The 22,500-nt window shown below is 37.5% G+C and overlaps 2 protein-coding genes across 7 annotated transcripts in view; one reads left to right on the top strand and one right to left on the bottom strand.

Moving 5' to 3' along the window:
* The window catches only part of LOC137970156 (uncharacterized), a 29,664-nt gene extending 8,550 nt beyond the window's left edge, over window positions 1-21,114 (top strand). The window contains exons 2-15 of the mRNA XM_068816660.1: window positions 725-756; window positions 3,508-3,548; window positions 5,094-5,193; window positions 6,588-6,628; window positions 8,164-8,263; window positions 9,647-9,687; window positions 10,432-10,531; window positions 11,894-11,934; window positions 13,456-13,555; window positions 14,220-14,269; window positions 14,666-14,717; window positions 18,559-18,605; window positions 19,030-19,081; window positions 19,776-21,114. Of these exons, the coding sequence (XP_068672761.1) occupies window positions 725-756; window positions 3,508-3,548; window positions 5,094-5,193; window positions 6,588-6,628; window positions 8,164-8,263; window positions 9,647-9,687; window positions 10,432-10,531; window positions 11,894-11,934; window positions 13,456-13,555; window positions 14,220-14,269; window positions 14,666-14,717; window positions 18,559-18,605; window positions 19,030-19,081; window positions 19,776-19,856 (878 nt within the window). The 3' untranslated portion in view covers window positions 19,857-21,114. The remainder of the gene's footprint in view (window positions 1-724; window positions 757-3,507; window positions 3,549-5,093; window positions 5,194-6,587; window positions 6,629-8,163; window positions 8,264-9,646; window positions 9,688-10,431; window positions 10,532-11,893; window positions 11,935-13,455; window positions 13,556-14,219; window positions 14,270-14,665; window positions 14,718-18,558; window positions 18,606-19,029; window positions 19,082-19,775) is intronic.
* LOC137970149 (uncharacterized) overlaps window positions 1-22,500 on the bottom strand; it is an 85,836-nt gene that overhangs the window by 26,375 nt on the left and 36,961 nt on the right. For all 6 annotated transcript variants that reach the window (XM_068816647.1, XM_068816646.1, XM_068816651.1 and 3 more), the window contains one exon: window positions 19,140-19,263. The gene's annotated coding sequence lies outside the window, so the exon portion shown is untranslated. The remainder of the gene's footprint in view (window positions 1-19,139; window positions 19,264-22,500) is intronic.

Here is a 22,500-nt window from a genome sequence, read left to right as displayed (position 1 = left end):
TAAGGACGTTCGCGTGAAATTTTTCTAACATTGCTTTTTTTCTGCAAATTTTACCATTGAAAGATGATGAGTTAGTGATGTCAGAAATGTAAAAAAAATGGGGGGTCACCGACTTCGTTTTGGAGAGAACGTGCCCGAAAGAACACCCTAAATCTGAAAAAATCCGGCTTCTTTAACGAATAAGGCTACAGTGTCTGTAAGCCCAAAAATATTGCAATTACATCTTTGAAGTGAAATGTTCTCTACCAAACTTTATTTAAGTGGACCCATCAAGTGAATTTAGTTAACTGTTGAGGTTCCTTAAAGAACAAGTTCACATTTAGCGACCATAGTTTCATGCGCCTCGCAGCCGCAAGATTGCAGGATTCCATGTCCCGAGGACAGAAATCTTGAAATTTTTTTAACTTCCCACATTGATTTTTTCTTCATTTTTGGACAATGTGGAGATAATTGTAAATAACATCTGTTTCTGAAAAGAAAAGTAGGGGTCACCGAACATCCAAGATCGTTAAATCTAAGCAAAGCTATAGCAATGGCCATCTGCCCTATTATTGTTCATTTTAGTACTTAGCGCGCGCGCTCGATCCATGACGTGGCATGTGAATTTGCGTACCCTGTGAGGATGCGCAGTAGCAAAGGGGCGCGAACGTCCTAAAGGTAGTGCATTCCGCTGGGACGCTGTGACGAGAATATCACAAAATTCAATCCTTTTGCTCGCTTTCAGGTTCAAGTCAAGGAATGGAAATGGAAACAAATGTGAGTACCACCAACCTTTAACTATTACCCATTACACTTTAGTGAAAACGACTATGATGTCCGCCTTTTATTGAACAATTTTCGACGAGGCTTTAGTGCAAATTGTTCGCTCAACTGGGGCACTCACCACGACCGAATCTTTGCAAGCACGAAATCTTCTGGGGGCATTTTGGCCTCATTCGAAAGTTTTAGCTATCCTGATAGGTCTTGTAGAAAGCTCGAGGACATAGATCAACCATACTTTCATGAGCAATATTTTGGATAAGTTTTTTCTTTACAAACACGTGTACCTATGGAAATTTAGCGAAATTACTAGCAATGAAATTGTGCATCCGAATATTATAAGCTTATAACCTATGCATCCGAAATCGTTGGGGGAAATTTGGAAAAGTGGTGTCTAGCCTTGATATCCTTTGTCAAACACAGCATGGTTTGTGCCTTTGGATAGCACTGGCTTTTAGTATTATCGTTTATAAACGACCTCTGAGGCTTTCCGAAAGTTTTAACAGCTTTTAGGACGAACATTTTAGAGGACCACACACTCCATCCTGCGAAAATAATGGGAATTATAAAACGAGAAAATGAGAGCTCATTATTTCACTAAATTCTAGTGCAACTTAACAGTTTTCGACAAACCTCGAAAAGTCTAGGGAATCAATGGCCGAAAACTTCGAAATTTTTAGCCAGTCTTTATTCCACCGAAAAATTTCCTTGGGTGCCCTTGATAAAAATAAAAGCTTCATCCAAATTACCTTGCACTAGAGCTCTAATTGGGGAAAATCCGAACCCGGGACACATTGGCGGGAGAAGAGCGTTCTCACCCTGAAATTACGGTGTCAGTTTCATTCAAATATAACTTGTTAGTTATAATTTTGGATGTGTGTGGTCTTGCATCAAAGATTTCAAGAAATTATTAAGTTTAAGCAGGCCTGAATCCGGAAATTCAAGCATTTAGCAGTATTCAGTTTCCTGTTTTAGCCATTCCCAAGCTTCCAAGTTTTAAGCCCTGCGGCAACTTCCTACGGAGGTAACCGTCCAAAAATGTCCACAGATCCACGAAGATTTTCTATAGGTGACACGAGGTGTCCCCTTGCATTTCTCCCCACTGCAACATCACATAAGAGAACAAATACAAATAACTTGACAAAGTTTCCCTCAAACTTCAGTCCTTAAGTAAAGATAAACAACAAAAATAACGCTAAACGTCCCCAAAAAAATAAATGTTAACGCTGAACTTTATGCTTGCCTTGTTGCTAGAAATAGGTAGCAAATGCTTAGACTTACAGGGGACACTTCGTGTTGGAACGAGCAGACAAATTGCGAGAATTTCTGGACAGAAGTGGAGAGAATAGTCAGATCAAAGTTACTTAAAAGAAAAAAAAAGCAATACTTCAGGGTAAAGTTGTACAGGCAGAGTGTTAAACATGGAGTGACTGCAAGATGTTTACAATTCTTAAGACCTTGGGCTAGCACGATGCAGTTGTAAAGCTGAGATTTTAAGTACGTGCATTGCTCCCCTAGTTAACATGACTATTTAAATGAAGGCTTTCTACGTACTTTGTTTGGTAACTTTATAAATCTTGACATTTTAGGTCAGAGGACGACGCGATTCTACTCGTAATGTATTCCCAGACAAAACCACTGTCCATAGCTGCAAACCCTCCGTTCAATTCCATTTTTTAAAGTATGGCCAACAGAGCGCGTTGCTGGCGTTTTTCATACTGGAAAATACGTGTTCTGTCATTGAAAAAGGGGCTTTTTTTAGACATGGGTATATGGGTGGGTCTATTAGCTTTTACCAACAAGCACTTATGTCCAGAAATGCATGCAGCTCCAAAAATTGCAAAATTGTGCAAAGTTTGCGATTTTGATTGAATTTGGTGAAATTGATGAAATTGTTGTTTTTGTTGCTCTTGCATTGATCTCCTTGTGCCTTGCTGTGTAACCAAACATGCAATTTTTTTGTGATTTTTGTTGAATTTGCAGTTTTGGTGAGATTTGTTGTTTTTGTTACTCTAGCACTGAAATCCTTGTGCTTTGCAGTGTAACAACAATCGCAAAATTTTGTACATTTCGCAGTCTTTGTTAAAACTGCTCCAAGGTTGAACATTTTTGTGAAATTTGTAATTTTTTTTTAGCTGCTTCCATTTCTGGACATACCTGCCAAGAAAGCAGATGAAACTTAGAAGATTAACAACAATGGGCTTGCTTTTGTTTTAAGGGAGGGAACCTCAAGGAAAATTTTGTTAGAAAGAATAGTAATTAATTGTAAGACAGGGAGAGGGGTTCGCAGTCCAGGTATTTTCTGAACACAGCAAAATGCATACCTTTGGCCAAACGTTTTCCTCCAAACAAATTTACATACATATTTTTACTCTCTACCGACTGATAAGAAGACATGTACAGTAACAGGTAAAAAAAGAGTCAGTCCAGTTTCCTGTTGCTAAAAGAGAGGTGCTTTGGTATTGAGACAAGTTTTTTTTATCAAGCTTTTTAAAAGAAGCATGTGGGACTCCCAAGTTCACAACTTTATGAAAATGAAGATATATCGGTTTACAAACATTGCTTCTGTTATTCAAATGTGCCAACCACAGGAACGAAAGACACTTGGTATCGACAGCCAGTAAAGGTCTGGTTGGCACATTAATGACAACAAGTGACGTCAACGATATCGTCGCTATAGTGGTACTGAGAAGGCTACTGTCTCAACTCTTCACTATTATTTTTCTTTTTTTTTTCTTTTGTTCACAGCTTCAAAACGATACAGTACCATTTGGTATTCCAGAAACAAGGTAATCATTATTATTACTATGATAGAATGATGACAGCATAAATTATGCTGTCGGGAAAAAAAATAACACTGCTGTGTTGTTTTTCCTGGTTTTCACTTTCACTGTTACACAGCACAGTTTTTTGGTACTGCCCCAAATACCCTTATAACCACTTCTATGATAGAAAGACACCAAAAGAAGTTAAACTGAGAGAAGAGACTGAACTTTAGGATCTATTAGCACTGAACACAAACCGGCATGACAAAAATGCAAAATAAAATTTTACGTTGACTGGTGGTCACTAGACTACCTTTATTGATATTAAATTACAACAATATCCATTTCAATTTTTGGGCTAACTGCATAGCAATAATGTAGACATGCCTAATGTAAGTTTCTGTAGAGAGACAGCAATGCCACAGGAAAAAAAACATGTGCTTGGCATTGATCCATGTTACACAGAACCTTTTTCATTCATCATAACTCGACTTGTTTATCTTGCTGATTTTTGAACCAAAACACTAACTTATGTTAAAGCAAAACCAAACCCTCCTGGCTTCAGGGTCACATTTCATACCTAATTTTCAGATGAGAATAAGCAGTCTACATATTCTCCTGCGAGAAGTGCTGACCAGCAAAAATAGGCTTCCACTGTACTTGTCATGCTAAGTGTGATTGAGGCTTCAGGGTATAGTACGGCCCAAATTTCAACTTTACATATAAGGAAAAGTAGATTCATGAAAATGGGGCTAGTTCCATTTGCTACTTGAAGTTTCATGGTCTTTCAAAGCAGCCATCAGATGAAAGAGATACAAAAGAAATGACACTGAGCCGTGAACGCAGCAATCACGCACATCAGTCCAGAGAGTTAAACACAGGGACAATCAAAATTGACTCTTAATAGAGCTCCAGCAGTATAAAAGGACTGATTGCCATTGATTTGTCAATGGGAGACAAGATAATGCATCTGTTTGAAGTGTGCCAAGACTGCTACTACTACGGTCATGAAGCTTTAAGAGTGCATTACTTTGCTGATTCCATCAGTGAAATAAACAAAAGCTTCCCCTCCTGGTTACTTATTGCCAGCCGTCAGTGATGTATTTCTCAAAGATAAAAGGCTGCACTTTACTTTTATATAGAAAAAATAGTGGCAAAATCATTCAGTATTATAAGTTGAATCATTAAGCAATTTTCTTCCACAAGTGCATAAAGTTAGATTCACATAAGGTGAAATTTGGCAAATTTAATGCCATCATCTGATAATATAATACATTATACATACTCAATAGTAAGGAACAATTATTATAACATGACAACTGCAATGAGATGAAACTGCAATCACCACTATGGGCACACAAGACAATCGTTTGCGAGCACAAAGCCCAGAATATCACTTTGCTGGCTTTTTCATTGTGGATCACATAGTAAATTCATGAACACCCCAATAGTTATTGCTGTTGGCACCCTAAACATCCACTAACAAGCCTCATTTCTTCTCCTATGATACATGTAAGAACTCTAATTTGTTTATGAAATTAACAATGGTCTGTCCTTTTGTAACTACAGCGATGATGAAACCACAGAGGTGACGGATGATGGTCAAAGGAGTTCACAAGAAGCACCCATAGGGCAAGGGATCCAAACCTATTTGGAATCCTTAAGTGAGGTACATAGTTTACATACATGTCAATTGACCACTCCCCATAAAGGCTTTTCAGGGCCAATGAAACACAATCAACGAAACCACAGAACAGAACAACAACAGCAACTGTAATTACAGTGTCCCTTTCATTCAAATATAACTTGTTCCTTAAAATTTTGGATTTGTGTGGACTTATGTGAACGATTTCAAGAAATTATTAACTTTTAAGCAGTCTGAATCCGGTAATTCAAGCATTTAGCAGTATTTAGTTTCCTTTTTTAGTCATTTCCAAGCTTTTAAATTTTAAGCCCTGTAGGCAAGATCCTCCGAAGGTATCAATAGTCCCTTAAGGTACGCAATTAGATGCAGGACGTGTCCCCTTCCATTTCTCCCCACTTCAAAATCATCACAAAAAAGAACAAATCTGCTGATTTTTGAGACCTGGGTATATGGGTCTATTAGCTTTTACCAACAAGCACTTAAGTCCAGAAATGCATGCAGCTCCAAAAATTGCAAAATTTTGCAATTTTGTAAATTTTGTTGAATTTGCACTTTTGGTGAGATTTGTTTTTTTTGTTGCTCTTGCAATGAAATTCTTGTGCCTTGCTGTGTAACCAAATTTGCAAATTTTTTGTGATTTTTGTTTAATTTGCAGTTGTTGTGAGATTTGTTGAAATTTGTTACTCTAGCACTGAAATCCTTGTGCTTTGCAGTGTAACAACAATTGCAATTTTTTGTACATTTTGCAGTCTTTGTTAAAATTGCTCAAACGTTGAACATTTTTGTGAAATTTGTAATTTTTTTTTAGCTGCATGCATTTCTGGACATGCCTGCCAAGAAAGCAGATGAAACTTAGAAGATTAACAACAATGGGCTTACTTCTGTTTTAAGGGAGGGAACCTCAAGGAAAATTCTTTAGAAAGAATTATAGTAATTAATTGTAAGACAGGGAAAGGGGTTGGCAGTCCAGGTATTTTCTGAACACCACAAAATGCATACCTTTTGCCAAACGTTTTCCTCCAAACAAATTTACATACATATTTTTACTCTCTACCGCCTGATAAGAGCACATGTACAGTCACACGTAAAAAAAATTCAGTTCAGTTTCCTGTTGCTAAAAGCGAGGTACTTTTGTTTTTTTAAATCATACTTTTTAAAAAAAAGCATGTGGGACTCCCAAGTTCACAACTTTATGAAAATGAAGATATATCAGTTTACAAACATTGCTTCTGTTATTCAAATGTGTCAACCACAGGAACGAAAGACACTTGGTATCGACAGCCAGTAAAGGTCTGGTTGGCACATTAATGACAACAAGTGACGTCAACGATATCGTCGCTATAGTGGTACTGAGAAGGCTACTGTCTCAAGTCTTCACTATTATGTTTATTGGTCTTTTTTTTCCCTTTTGTTCACAGCTTCAAAACAATACAGTACCATTTGGTATTCCAGAAACAAGGTAACCATTATTATTACTATGATAGAATGATGACAGCATAAATTATGCTGTCGGGAAAAAAAATAACACTGCTGTGTTGTTTTTCCTGGTTTTCACTTTCACTGTTACACAGCACAGTTTTTTGGTACTGCCCCAAATACCCTTATAACCACTTCTATGATAGAAAGACACCAAAAGAAGTTAAACTGAGAGAAGAGACTGAACTTTAGGATCTATTAGCACTGAACACAAACCGGCATGACAAAAATGCAAAATAAAATTTTACGTTGACTGATGGTCACTAGACTACCTTTATTGATATTAAATTACAACAATATCCATTTCAATTTTTGGGCTAACTGCATAGCAATAATGTAGACATGCCTAATGTAAGTTTCTGTAGAGAGACGGCAATGCCACAGGAAAAAAAACATGTGCTTGGCATTGATCCATGTTACACAGAACCTTTTTCATTCATCATAACTCGACTTGTTTATCTTGCTGATTTTGGAACCAAAACACTAACTTATGTTAAAGCAAAACCAAACCCTCCTGGCTTCAGGGTCACATTTCACACCTAATTTTCAAATGAGAATAAGCAGTCTACATATTCTCCTGCGAGAAGTGCTGACCAGCAAAAATAGGCTTCCACTGTACTGGTCATGCTAAGTGTGATTGAGGCTTCAGGGTATAGTACGGCCCAAATTTCAACTTTACATATAAGGAAAAGTAGATTCATGAAAATGGGGCTAGTTCCATTTGCTACTTGGAGTTTCATGGTCTTTCAAAGCAGCCATCAGATGAATGAGATACAAAAGAAGTGACACTGAGCCATCAATGCAGCAATCACACAAATCATTCCAGAGAGTTAAACACAGGGACAATCAAAATTGACTCTTAATAGAGCTACAGCAGCAAGGAATTGATTGCCCTTAATTTGCTAATGGGAGACAAGATGATACATCTGTTTGAAGTGTGCCAAGACTGCTAATACTACAATGATGTAGCCTAGTTTAAGAGTGCATTTTCATCATTGAAATAAACAAAACCTTCCTCTCCTGGTTACTTATTGCCAGCCGTCAGTGATGTATTTCTCAAAGATAAAAGGCTGCACTTTACTTTTATATAGAAAAAATAGTGGCAAAACCATTCAGTATTATAAGTTGAATCATTAAGCAATTTTCTGCCACAAGTGCATAAAGTTAGATTCACATAAGGTGAAATTTGGCAAATTTAATGCCATCATCTGATAATAAAATACATTATACATACTCAATAGTAAGGAACAATTATTATAACATGACAACTGCAATGAGATGAAACTGCAATCACCACTATGGGCACACAAGGCAATCGTTTGTGAGCACAAAGCCCAGAATATCACTTTGCTGGCTTTTTCATTGTGGATCACATAGTAAATTCATGAACACCCCAATAGTTATTGCTGTTGGCACCCTAAACATCAACTAACAAGCCTCATTTCTTCCCCTATGATACATGTAAGAACTCTAATTTGTTTATGAAATTAACAATGGTCTGTCCTTTTGTAACTACAGCGATGATGAAACCACAGAGGCGATGGATGACGGTCAACAGAGCTCACAAGAAGCACCCCTAGGGCAAGGGATCCAAACCTATTTAGAATCATTAAGTGAGGTACATACATATAGTTTACATACATGTCAATTGACCACTCCCCATAAAGGCTTTTCAGGGCCAATGAAACACAATCAACGAAACGACAGAAAAGAACAACAACAACAGCAACTGTAATTACAGTGTCCCTTTCATTCAAACATAACTTGTTCCTTAAAATTTTGGATTTGTGTGGACTTATATGTGAACGATTTCAAGAAATTATTAACTTTTAAGCAGTCTGAATCCGGTAATTCAAACATTTAGCAGTGTTTAGTTTCCTTTTTTAGTCATTCCCAAGCTTTCAAATTTTAAGCCCTGTGGGCAAGATCCCCCGGAGGTATCAATAGTCCCTTAAGGTACGCAATTAGATGCAGGACGTGTCCCCTTCCATTTCTCCCCACTTCAAAATCATCACAAAAGAGAACAAATCTGCTGATTTGTGAGACCTGGGTATATATGGGTCTATTAGCTTTTACCAACAAGCACTTTTACAGTCCAGAAATTGCAAAATTTTGCAATTTTGTAATTTTTGCTGAATTTGCAGTTTTGGTGAAATTGGTTTTTTTTTTGTTGCTCTTGCATTGAAATCCTTCTGCCTTGCTGTGTAACCAAATTTGCAAATTTTTGTGAGATTTGTTGAATTTGCAGTTTTGGTGAAATTTGTTGTTTTTGTTACTCTAGCACTGAAATCCTTGTGCTTTGCAGTGTAACAACAATTGCATTTTTTGTACATTTTGCAGTCTTTGTTAAAATTGCTCAAAGGTTGAACATTTTCGTGAAATTTGTAATTTTTTTTTAGCTGCATGCATTTCTGGACATACCTGCCAAGAAAGCAGATGAAACTTAAAGATTATCAACAATGGGCTTACTTCTGTTTTAAGGGAGGGAACCTCAAGGAAAATTTTTTTAGAAAGAATAGTAATTAATTTTAAGACAGGGAGAGGGGTTGGCAGTCCAGGTATTTTCTGAACACCACAAAATGCATACCTTTTGCCAAACGTTTTCCTCCAAACAAACTTACATACATATTTTTACTCTCTACCGCCTGATAAGAAGACATGTACAGTAACACTTAAAAAAAGAGTCAGTCCAGTTTCCTGTTGCTAAAAGAGAGGTACTTTCGTTTTTTTAAATCATACTTTTCAAAAGAAAGGATGTGGGACTCGCAAGTTCACAACTTCACGAAGGGGAAGATATCTGTTTACAAACATTGCTTCTGTTATTCAAATGTGCCAACCACGGGAACGAAAGTCACTTTGTTTCGACAGCCGGTAAGGCTCTGGTCGGCACATTAATGAGAACAAGTGACGTCAACGATATCATCGCTATAGTGATGCTGAAAAGGCTACTGTCTCAACTCTTCACTATTATTTTTGTCTTCTTTTTTTCTTTTGTTCACAGCTTGAAAACGATGCAGTACCATTTGGTATCCCAGAAACAAGGTAATCATTATTATTACAATGATAGAATGATGACAGCATAAATTATGCTGTCGGGAAAAAAATAACACTGCTGAGTTGTTTTTCCTGGTTTTTTCACTTTCACTGTTAACGACAGTACAGTTTTTTTGGTACTGCCCCAAATACCCTTATAACCACTTCTGTGACAAAAAGACACCAAAAGAAGTTAAATCGAGAGAATAGACCGGCTTCAGGTTCTATTATCACTGAACACAAATGAGCAAGACAAAAATGCAAAATAAAATTTTACGTTGATTGATGGTCACTAGACTACCTTTATTGATGTTAAATTACAACAATATCCATTTTCATTTTTGGGCTAACTGCATTGCAATAATGTAAACATGCTGAATGTAAGTTTCTGTAGAGAAACAAAAATATCAAAGAAAAATTGATCCATGTTACACAGAACCTTTTTTGTTCATCGTAAGTCGACTTGTTTATCTTGCTGATTTTTGAAGCAAAACACCAACTCGTCTTAAAGCAACCACCAAACCCTTCTGGCTTCAGGGTCACATTTCACACCTAATTTTCAAATGAGAATGAGCAGTCTACATATTCTCCTGTGAAAAGTGCTGACCAGCAAAAATAGGCTTCCACTGTACTTGTCATGCTAAGTGTGATTGAGGCTTGAGGGTATACGGCCCAAATTACTTATTGCGGCCCAAATTTCAATTTCTAATTTGTTTATGAAATTAACAATGGTCTGTCCTTTTGTAACTACAGCAATGATGAAACCACAGAGGCGATGGATGACAGTCAACAGAGCTCACAAGCAGCACCCCTACGGCAAGGGATCCAAACCTATTTGGAATCCTCAAGTGAGGTACATAGTTTACATACATGTCAATTGACCACTCCCCATAAAGGCTTTTCAGGGCCAATGAAACACAATCAACGAAACGACAGAACAGAACAACAACAACAGCAACTTTCATTCAAATATAACTTGTTCATTAAAATTTTGGATTTGTGTGGACTTATGTGAATGATTTCAAGAAATTATTAACTTTTAAGCAGTCTGAATCCGGCAATTCAAACATTTAGCAGTATTTAGTTTCCTTTTTTAGTCATTCCCAAGCTTTCAAATTTTAAGCCCTGTGGGCAAGATCCTCCGGAGGTATCAATAGTCCCTTAAGGTACGCAATTAGATGCAGGACGTGTCCCAGCCCTTCCATTTCTCCCCACTTCAAAATCATCACAAAAGAGAACAAATCTGCTGATTTTTGAGACCTGGGTATATATGGGTCTATTAGCTTTTACCAACAAGCACTTTTAAAGTCCAGAAATTGCAAAATTTTGCAATTTTGTAATTTTTGTTGAATTTGCACTTTTGGTGAAATTGGTTTTTTTTTGTTGCTCTTGCATTGAAATCCTTGTGCCTTGCTGTGTAACCAAATTTGCAAATTTTTGTGAGTTTTGTTGAATTTGCAGTTTTGGTGAGATTTGTTGTTTTTGTTACTCTAGCACTGAAATCCTTGTGCTTTGCAGTGTAACAACAATCGCAATTTTATGTACATTTTGCAGTCTTTGTTAAAATTGCTCAAAGGTTGAACATTTTTGTGAAATTTGTAATTTTTTTTAGCTGCATGCATTTCTGGACATACCTGCCAAGAAAGCAGATGAAACTTAGAAGATTAACAACAATGGGCTTACTTCTGTTTTAAGGGAGGGAACCTCAAGGAAAATGTTTTTAGAAAGAATAGTAATTCATTGTAAGACAGGGAGAGGGGTTGGCAGTCCAGGTACTTTCTGAACACCACAAAATGCATACCTTTTGCCAAACGTTTTCCTCCAAACAAACTTACAAACATATTTTTACTCTTTACCGCCTGATAAGAAGACATGTACAGTAACACTTAAAAAAACAGTCCAGTTTCCTGTTGCTAAAAGAGAGGTACTTTCGTTTTTTTAAAACATACTTTTTAAAAGAAAGGATGTGGGACTCGCAAGTTCAAAACTTCACGAAGGGGAAGATATCTGTTTACAAACATTGCTTCTGTTATTCAAATGTGCCAACCACAGGAACGAAAGACACTTGGTATCGACAGCCAGTAAGGCTCTGGTTGGCACATTAATGACAACAAGTGACGTCAACGATATCATCGCTATAGTGGCGCTGAGAAGGCTACTGCCTCAAGTCTTCACTATTATGTTTATTGGTCTTTTTTTTCCCTTTTGTTCACAGCTTCAAAACAATACAGTACCATTTGGTATTACAGAAACAAGGTAATCATTATTACTATGATAGAATGATGACAGCATAAATTATGCTGTTGGGAAAAAAAAACACTGCTGTGTTGTTTTTCCTGGTTTTCACTTTCACTGTTACACAGCACAGTTTTTTGGTACTGCCCCAAATACCCTCATACCCACTTCTGTGACAGAAAGACACCAAAAGAATTTAAACTGAGAGAAGAGACTGAACTTCAGGTTCTATTAGCACTGAACACAAACCGGCATGACAAAAATGCAAAATAAAATTTTACGTTGACTGATGGTCACTAGACTACCTTTATTGATATTAAATTACAACAATATCCATTTTAATTTTTGAGTTAACTGCATAGCAATAATGTAAGCATGCCTAATGTAAGTTTCTGTAGAGGGACATGTGCTTGGCATTGATCCATGCTACACAGAACCTTTTCCATTCATCATAAGTCGACTTGTTTATCTTGCTGATTTTTGAACCAAAACACTAACTTATGTTAGAGCAAAACCAAACCCTCCTGGCTTCAGGGTCACATTTCACACCTAATTTTCAAATGAGAATAAGCAGTCTACATATTCTCCTGTGAGAAGTGCTGACCAGCAAAAACAGGCTTCCACTGTACTTGTCATGCTAAGTGTGATTGAGGCTTGAGGGTATACGGCCCAAATTTCAACTTTACATATAGGGAAAGTAGATTCATGAAAATGGGGCTAGTTCCATTTGCTACTTGGAGTTTCGTGGTCTTGCAAGGCAGCCATCAGATGAATGAGATACAAAAGAAATGACACTGAGCTATCAAAGCAGTATAATCATACAAATCAGCCCAGAGAGTTTAACACAGGGACAATCAAAATTGACTCTTAATAGAGTGATAGTAGTAAAGAATTGATTACCGTTGATTTGTCAATGGGAGACAAAATGATACACCTGTTTAAAGTGTGCAAAGACTGCTAATACCACAAATAGCCTTAAGAGTGCATTACTTTGCTGATTTCATCAGTGAAATAAACAAAAGCTTCTTCTTCTGGTTACTTATTGCCAGCCGTCAGTGATGTATTTCTCAAAGATAAAAGGCTGCACTTTACTTTTATATAGAAAAAATAGTGGCAAAACCACTTAGTATTATAGGGTGAATCATTAAGCAATTTTCTGCCACAAGTGCATAAAGTTAGATTCACATAAGGTGAAATTTAGCAAATGTAATGGCATCATCTGATACTATTATCCATAATACATACTCGATAGTAAGGAATAATTATTATAACACGACAACTGCAATGAGATGAAACTGCAATCACCACTATGGGCACACAAGGCAATTTTCTGCGAGGACAAAGCCCAGATCACCATAATATCACTTTGCTGGCTTTTTCATTGTGGATCACATAGTAAATTCATGAACACCCAAATAGTTATTGCTGTTAGCAACCTAAACATCAACTAGCAAGCCTCATTTCTTCCCCTATGATACATGTAAGAACTCTAATTAATTTTGTTTATGAAATTAACAATGGTCTGTCCTTTTGTAACTACAGCGATGATGAAACCACAGAGGTGACAGATGACAGTCAACGGAGTTCACAAGAAGCACCCCTAGGGCAAGGGATCCAAACCTATTTGGAATCCTTAAGCGAGGTACATAGTTTACATACATGTCAACTGACCACTCCCCATAAAGGCTTTTCAGGGCCAATGAAACACAATCAACGAAACGACAGAACAGAACAACAACAACAGCAACTGTTACCAAACTTGCCAGAGGCAAACCAGATGGCCATTTACAATGTGCAGCTGAGAAGCCGAACCGGGCAGTACCAGGATCAAATCCAACAAGTGGTCAGAACGAGTCTTCAACTTGGGATCTGTGGATCTCAAGGCAAGTGCCCTAACCACTGGGTCACACTGCCTCCTTAATGTCTATCTCGATTTCCCACCAATTCTTTCAGTATCTTTCAACCTTTTTCCTGTCAAATCGCAAGAAAAGTACACCTTATTTTAAATGAGCAAGGCTGTTTACAGTTAAAGATAAATGTGAAGAGACTGAACAAACAGGCGGCTGAAAAGAATGAGAAGGGAAACACCATGAAATTCAATATTTTCCTTCTTAGTCAACCAACACATTTTTTTTCTTTTTACCGATTTGTGAGTACAATATGGATGCCGCACAGCTGACTTTAAACTTGAAATAATTTATGGAAGCTATGTGAACACTGGATAGAGTTATTGTTTTTCCCCGCATTCAGTGTCAATGAGCAGTCCTCATTCAACTCCTGTAATCATACTACTTGTTTTGTCCAAGGATACTGAGGACAGAGAAGATAATGAAGAGGATCTGAACCACATTACAAGGTGATAGAGAGACACCACACATCGACCACAATTGACAAAAAAGAAAAAAAATTTATTGTTGTTGCAAAGAGGTCTTAATAATGATTAGATCTCAAAATATCACAATGCGCAGAGTTTTTTTAAATTGTTTCTTTAGTTTATAATGTATATATTTTTACAATAGTCTTAACCCTCTACACCACTCAAAAAACTAGGTCCCCTTTCACCCAATAGCTTTAACAGAATTTACTTTGTCTAACACCTGATGATTTTACTTGTCAATGGGAAAGGGGTTCAAGAGTCAATAGGTTTAACAGTCTTCCAAATCTTAACACTCAATAATAGTAGGAACTGCCAGCACATTTCAATTATTTTCTCTAAATATGTCTATTTTCCCTTACCGTTTTTCTTTCTTAGATTTAGTGAGAACCATTTTCATTTGCTAAATGGAGGTCGACGCCTTCTCAAAGTGAGTGTCAAGTACTAAATACTCCCTTCATCGTGCATTATAAATAAGTGAACAAAAGCGACCACTTACCATGAACTGTTGAAGCCTTCGAATGGAAGAAGGGTAGAGCTCACTTTGTACTTTTGCAAGGCTCAAATGAGAAAAGCGCATTTTTGCAAGGACCAAAGAACACAGGTCTTTTGCTCTTTTTCGAGTGAAAAAAAATGTGACAAGAGCCACAGTTACAGCACTGAAAACAGCAAATGTCAGGCAAAAATTGGAAGCTCTGGTCAGGCTAAAATTAGCTTAAAATAATTATTGAAGAATGGAGTTCTTTTATCCTCTTTGCCTTAGCTCAAAACCAAGGGAGATTAGCTGGAATAAGGAAATTTGTGTGGTTTTACGATTGGCCACACCCTGCAGTTTGCAGGCTACTTTTCTGTTAGAAGCACGGTTTTACAGCAAAAGGCTGGGTGCCCTTTGCCAAAACTCAATAAAAGTATTAATCGATGGTCCTTTTTCTTCCTGTTGTTCCGGCAGTCAACTGAAGTGAACTTCCGGGCTAGTAATGTTGAATTTTTGTGGAAATTATTCGGATTTTACCCGAAGCAGACACATGCCGTTTGCCTTACAAGGCGTAACCCTCAGTTCTTGTGCCTGAATCAACATCTACATCTCCACCATCATCATCTCTTTCCAACCATGCTGATCGTTTAATTGTCATTCCTTAAAAGAATCGGCAAGCACTGCCAAATGCCATGTGCGTCAGTTGCATTGTATGAGTAAATGTCTGCATTGAGGTGACCGGATGTTTCGTGATGCATATGACAGTACTATAATTATACATGTAACCGGATTAGTCTAAATCAATAACACTTTTGAGTCCAAGTTGTAATTGTAGAAGCAAGAGTTCGAGATCGATTGAAGAAATCAACATGGTTTTACATTGAGAGTTGTGTTAATTTTGCAAGTCATAGTGTGTAACGTGCAGATAAATGCTAGATTGGTTCCCAGGTGCCTATGTTTGCACTTGGAGTTGGTGGCTAATGGTGCAAGTTAAAATGCAACCTCGTACCCAGGGTCTTCTTGCTAATTAAAATCTTTGTTTTTGTGTTGGACTATGCTTGTGAATTGCTGTACAATTAAATTGAGTCGATGGAATAAAAAAGCTTGCTCAAACTGCTACAAAGTGTTTCCGAGATTCTCAAGAGTTAAAAAATTCTGGGAGAGGACCCTGATTTCCTACAGGTCAACTTCATGCCAACAACAGTTGTACGTGTGCCTGTCGTTTTTAATTGCATCCTTGTTTTGCTTTCGTACAGAGGTTTTGTATCAGCTAATAGAGAATGTTAATTGATCTTAGATCATTTAGTATTCTGTATGAATTTCATACATAACACTTATAGGCTAATTAGTATTCTGAATACTAAAAGGGCTAATTAGTATTCTGTATCAGAATACTTATTTGACAGCAATAATTCATTATTAATTTATAAACCCCAGTTTTTCCCTGCTACCTTTTCAAGCCCTCCCCAAGCTTTCAGACAGATACAGCTTGTATTGGGTTTAGAGTGATATTCACGTGACTCAAATTGCATTTTTGGATTGGCTTACTCCACCGTAAATTATTTATGAGTTTTATAATTTTTATTAAAAACTTAACTACGGATATCAGATTTCCAGCATTTTCAATGGCTCGCCAGACACAGGCTATCAGTTCATACACCTTCTCTACCTAATATGGTCAAGGAATGCATCAGCAATAAAGCAAGCTGAAAACAGTTTTGCAGCTCTAAATGGTAGAAATGCTGCTGAGGGGAGGGGAGATGTTCAATTATGCTTGTGGTATAATTTAATGATGGTTCGGCCGGCATGTAATTGACGGCAGATTTTAAGGGAGGTCTTGAGCAGGGACAGTGCAAAACGTGGACCCCCAAACTGGACCTTTGTCTGGACCTCCTTCTTTACCCTACTCAAGAAAAGAAAGAAAACAATAGATAGTTTTCTCAGGGACGTCATCAAATTCTCAAATCAAAATCGCAAGGTCTTCTGAATTGTTATCTATCTAGGAGGTTGAAGATGACCTAGAAATAAATCTTTTTTTCAAGTTTCCAGTTCCATGACGTCTTTTAATTGTTTCGAAAATACAGCAACTTTATTGGATTGACTACAAAATCACGAAACAAAAGAGGAGGAAAAAAAAAAGAAATACAAAACATCTAGGTAGCAAACCAGAAGGGAGCTGCAAACAGGACGCGAGTGCCAATGCGGGGCACCTCCCAATTTCTGAATTGTCACCTTGTGCAACACCATGATACAAATCTATTTGGTAAAAAAAAATGTCTATTCCTATGAATCTTAGCAGTTTGAGCCTTTCAAGTACATTAAGAGATTAAGAGATGTGTTCATACACATGTACTGTATTCTATCTCACAAACGAAATGTGAGCCCTTTCATCACAAAGTGAACTCTAGATGTTTTTGTTGATTACCGGCCACCCTATTGGTGTACCACATGGCATATCTCTGCACAAAACTCTATAAAGTTGCGTGAAACCCTTCGACAAATAACTAAGAAACGATGCACAGCACAGACCTGAGAATTGGAGAGGTGGTTGTTTCCTGCAACATTCCATATTCTTGGCTTTTTACTTGAACGGTTTCAAATTTATTTTTGTGTGGCGTGACAGTGAAAACGATCTGTAGTTTGAGGATACGAGCATGTACTTCTTGAGATGGTTTTCATAAGCGACATGTACGAGTACTATGATTCATGTGACTGACTGACACTATATTCTTTGCCCTTTGAGTAGTGTTTGATTTAAAGAGGTAAGTTGTTGTAAAAATAACTACGCAGCGTTAACGGAATCTTGACCACTCATCACTTTAGTTCAGCCTGACAGCTGTTCCTATTATTTGTACTGCACGAAGCTGTGATAAAGTTTATATAAACGGATAAAAGAAACCTAAAAGAAGAAAAATGAAAAACAGAGCAAGCTCTAATCTTTTGTGTAACAAGATCATACCGCACATCTTAATTCCTCCTTTTGCACGGATAAAGGAAGCATCAAAGAAACGAAATGAAAACCAGAGCAGGCTGATGATCATACCACGCATCTTAATTCCTCCATTCACGCAGAACCACAATTCCTTGCACCTTTGACCATAATCCCTTGCATTTCGAAGAAAAAAGTGTTCTTCTGCCAATTAGAGAGCTGCCTTGTTTGTTCGCTTCATGCTCACTCATGAGTTACAGGACTCTGAATGAAATGTGTGCTAAATTCATAAAACATGCAAATTTATTAGATCTCACTATATGGCTACTATCATATGCGAGTCTTAGTTAAGTATTAGCCACCTTCAAAAGCGACTGGTAATTTGTTTGTGCCTCAAGAAGAACTTTGTTTGACTGGTTTGCCTCAGTGACCTCAATGGAAGACTCATTTGTTGGCTTGTTTGCCTCAATGGGCGATTGATTTGGTTGAGTACTTGGCCAAATAGCTTTATCTGGTAGATATAGGTTAACAGCAAAGTCTCTGTATCTGGTATGCCTGGTTTGTTCAAACGCCTTCAAGTACATCGTAGAGCAGTGGATTCCACTTAAATGCAACGCCTTTTGGTTAAACGGAATGCGTTCTGGTAAAAGTGGTGAATTAGAGAATTTGTTAATATAGCATACATCTTTTCTTCAATCCAGATTATGTTGCTGCTCTCTTGCTTCGCTTGCTCCGCAGCAATTAGCAATATTAAAAAAATTTTGAAAACCAAGTAGTTTATAGATGCAAGAAGCCGATTGCAAAAACGTTTGCAAAAGAGTCCAATTAAGGCATTGAGATTAATCCAAATCTTTGACACATTTCCAGGGTTTTAACAGGGAGGAAGGACACATGCTCCAAGATCAAAGAGAGGAGTAAGTGATCGCAAATTTTAAAAGCTATACTTATAGAAGGCATGCTAGAACTGCTGTCAGTAATAAAAAGTAAACTCGAAAGAAAGCTATCTAGCAAAACCAATCACTCCCAAAAAGGGTTTACCCTGCACTTTGAGGGACCAATTCTTAGGCAAGAAAAACCTGGACAAGGTGTTTGCACATGATCATGCAAGCCACACTTTCCACAGCTCTTTTACTAGTCTTGACCATTGAGTTGCCCTCTCACAACATCAAAAAAGAAACAAATGAAGAGAGGCCCTTCTTCTTACCCCACCATAAGATAAAGTAGTTCCACTGCGCAAAATCTACATGGAGTCTGCGCAGTTAGTGTTGAAAAATGGCAGCACATTTTGAGTCCTTTACTCTAAATATGTTTATTTTACCTTACTGTTTTTCCCCTTAGATTTAGTGAGAATCATTGTCATTTACCAAATGGAGGTAGACGCCCTCCCGAAGTGAGTGTTCAAAACTTCATCGTGCATTATACATAAGTAAACAAAAGCTACTACTTACCATGAACTGACAAAGCCTACTAATGGAAGAAGGGTAGAGCCCACTTTGTATTCATGCCAGTTCGAACGACAAAAGCAGGTTTTTGCAAGGACCAAAGAACACGACTCATTCCATTGCCTCTATTCTGGTGAAAAAAAGAATGATGGGAACCATGGTTACAGCACTGAAAACAGCAAACGTCAGACATTCAAAGCTCTGATCAGGCTAAAATTTCCTTAAAATAATTGCCTTTATCCAACAACATCCACCCTTCCTGCTCCTCTCAGAGCAAGGATGGCACAGTGGCGAGAGCACTCGCCTCCAACAAACGTGGCCCGGGTTCAATTCCCAGAGATGACGTCACAAGTAGCTTGAGTTCATTTGTTCTCTTCTCTACTCTGCTCTGCTCTAAGGGTTTTCTCCAGGTACTCCGGTTCTCTCTTCTCAAAAGTCAACTGATAATTTGATTTGATTTGCATCAATTTGAGTTGATTTCAATTTACAGTGTCTCCAATTAGTACCCTACGGCTATTAAAAAATACAATTGACACTTAAATAAATCGCATTAAGATCATCATCATCATGATCAGTAGTCATTAATACATGGGACTCCAGAAAGCTCCCTTTAATACTCATGTTTTGTTTCGTCCTTTACAGGAAAACGATCACTTACCGCAAGGATTCATTTTCATAATAGTAATAATTATATTCTGTATGTATAGCTTAATTGCACATTGACTTCTATTATATTTTGTTCTGCCTGTATTAAACTTCAAGACCCAAACAGAACAGTCTGTGTAGCTTGTTTTAAACACAAAACTAAATTTCCATTCTTGATTTAACAAAGACACAAAAATATGAAACAATGTCGAAGGTATACCTGTAAATCATACAGGAAATCACAATTACATAAAGGAGCTGGTAGAGATGTGAGATTAAAAAGACTTCCAGAGAAGAAAGACATTAACAATGCTGCCTATCAAGTGATGCTGAAGATGAATCCCAGTTTCCTTTTAGCCTTCTTTTCCGTTATGCAGACTTTTAAGAATCACTATTCCAAAAAATAAGCGATTATCATGAACACTTTCCGAACATGCAGGATGCAGATCAAATCATTTTTTTTTGTGTTGATCCTTTATTTTGTAAACAAATAGGACATATCATTTTTGAAGCTACAGGATGACGAAAGCTACTCTCACTGCATGTTGTATAATTTGATTCATTTTCCAGATGCCAATTTGTTTTATTTCACAAGTTCCAACAGTGCCATTCTTGTATAATTATGGGATTGCTAGTAAACGTTGGTTGTTGTTGATACCATCAGCAAGAAAGTTTGAGTAATGCTCAGCCAGTCTCACGAACCCATAACAATATTATATAAAGTTTACCATAGCAAATTCTGCATAGCCACACCCTTTCATCTGAGCACCCAACCAACGCCCGTGGCAAATATCAGTCGACATAACAGGAGCTTTCACATAACATTGTTTTTTTGGTTTTTTTTACGGGGTCCTGAAGTGTCCAAGTTACTCCCTTTCATATATTATGAATGTGTTGACTTTTATACTATTAACAGTTGTAAATTATAGAATGGATTAATATTAATAAGTAATAAAATAAATCAAGAATCTTAATTTATATTTATATTAATTGATATTGGTATTAGCATTTGTATTTGATAATTCATATTATTTATTTCCTTGATGGTGAGCGAGTGGTATCCTGAGAATCCTGCAATCTGATTGGTTCCGGGAGCGAGCAGTATTTCCTATCTCCTGACCACGGTCATGGTAATTACCAACGACGCTAAGCGCAAAGTGAAGTCGCGAATTGAAAAAACATTGAAATGGCTTCTTCTTCATTTCGCCAAGTTTGTTGACTTTTGAAAGCAAAAATTCACACAGTGTAAAAACATTCCTGACCAATTTATTTTATTGTACATTTGTTGACACGTTGATGAGACAATGTGTAAAATAAAAACATGACTTTTCCAGTTTTTCTTAATAGTTTCTCCTACCTTCTAAAAATAGAATTTAGAAATAAATAAAAATGCTATTTACTGGCCTTGCATGGTGGGTCTGTATTGGGAAAAACTGTGCCCTCTGTCTCGAGTACGGCCCTCGGCCTGCGGGCCTCTGGCCATTCTCGAAACCTCGGGCACAGTTTGGGTTTAGTCACCTCCAGGCCCGGGTTTCTCAAAGCGCAGTTAGCGCTAACCAGCTTTAAATACCATGGAAACCTATAGGTTTTGATACCTCTTAACCAACGGTTAGCGCTAACCAGGCTTCGAGCAACTGGCCCCAGGTTGATAAAATGGAAGTAATAAATCGCTCCTTGGCTTCCTGCACGAGTACATTTCAAAATTGTTATATGTGTCTGTCCAAATTAGCTCGGCTTAAATACCGAAAGTAAAACACAGTAGGGGCCAGGCACTATCCAAATTTACAGCTTCCAATTCAAATTAGTGCAATAAGAGGTTGTTTGAATTAGGACAATATGCGAGCCAGCAAGCCATGTGAGCCATGACTGCGAGTCATGCGAGCCAACATGGCGAGCCATGCGAGTCAACATGCGAGTCACACAGCTATTGAGAGCTAACCGTTTTAAAATGGGTGCTTAAACTTAATAACTGTTTATCAGCACTTTTGAATTTATCAAAAGTACTACTGTTTGCAAAATGACCCCTGTTGACTTCGAAAAACCCAATGTCGGGCCACTTAAAAGCTCTCACAATAGAACTTCCGATAGGCGCTGTTGGCTTTTTAATAATTTTCAGAATTGTATTTAATGTTTGAGAATATGACAGGCCTTCCAACATCAAAAGACCCCAAATCTTGAGATTTGAAAAATTTACCCCAAAAAATCTTGAGATTTGGGTCTCAAATGGTGAGATTTGCAAAAATGGTTTAAAACAAAGGAATATAAATGCTAACAATGCCTAGCAGTGTTCAACCCGCCATAATTGGTGTCTTTTCAGCATTAGAGGAGTTTTCAAATGACTGTCGAAAGTCATTACGCAATTGTAATTGCTACACTTAGTGACTGGTTTAAAAATGTCGCGCCATTGAGATGGAAAACAAAAACCAATCACAACTTGGGACGTGCGATTTTTCCCGTGCTTTGGGCAAGTTACACGGAATTGCTACGAATTTGGATTGGTTTATTGCGCTGTGTGTACCTGCTGTGATTGGCCGAAGTAAATACTTTAGTATTTGTTTTACCAGACTCAATTGAAAACCGCTCTAACTCACGGAGGTTATTTTTTTCGTTTGGAGGAGGCAAATGCCGCGGCGAGCACGCCGAGTGGAAAAAAGAAATTCAGATTTGGTTTTTCAGAGATCATGAATTTTTAACGGGCCTCTGGAGCCAGGGTAGTCGTTCC

This window comes from Montipora foliosa, chromosome 9 (assembly GCF_036669935.1).
Source record: "Montipora foliosa isolate CH-2021 chromosome 9, ASM3666993v2, whole genome shotgun sequence".
NCBI classification, from domain to species: domain Eukaryota; kingdom Metazoa; phylum Cnidaria; class Anthozoa; order Scleractinia; family Acroporidae; genus Montipora; species Montipora foliosa.
Note: the sequence above shows the minus strand (reverse complement) of the source record. Positions and strands in the feature narration are given on the sequence as shown.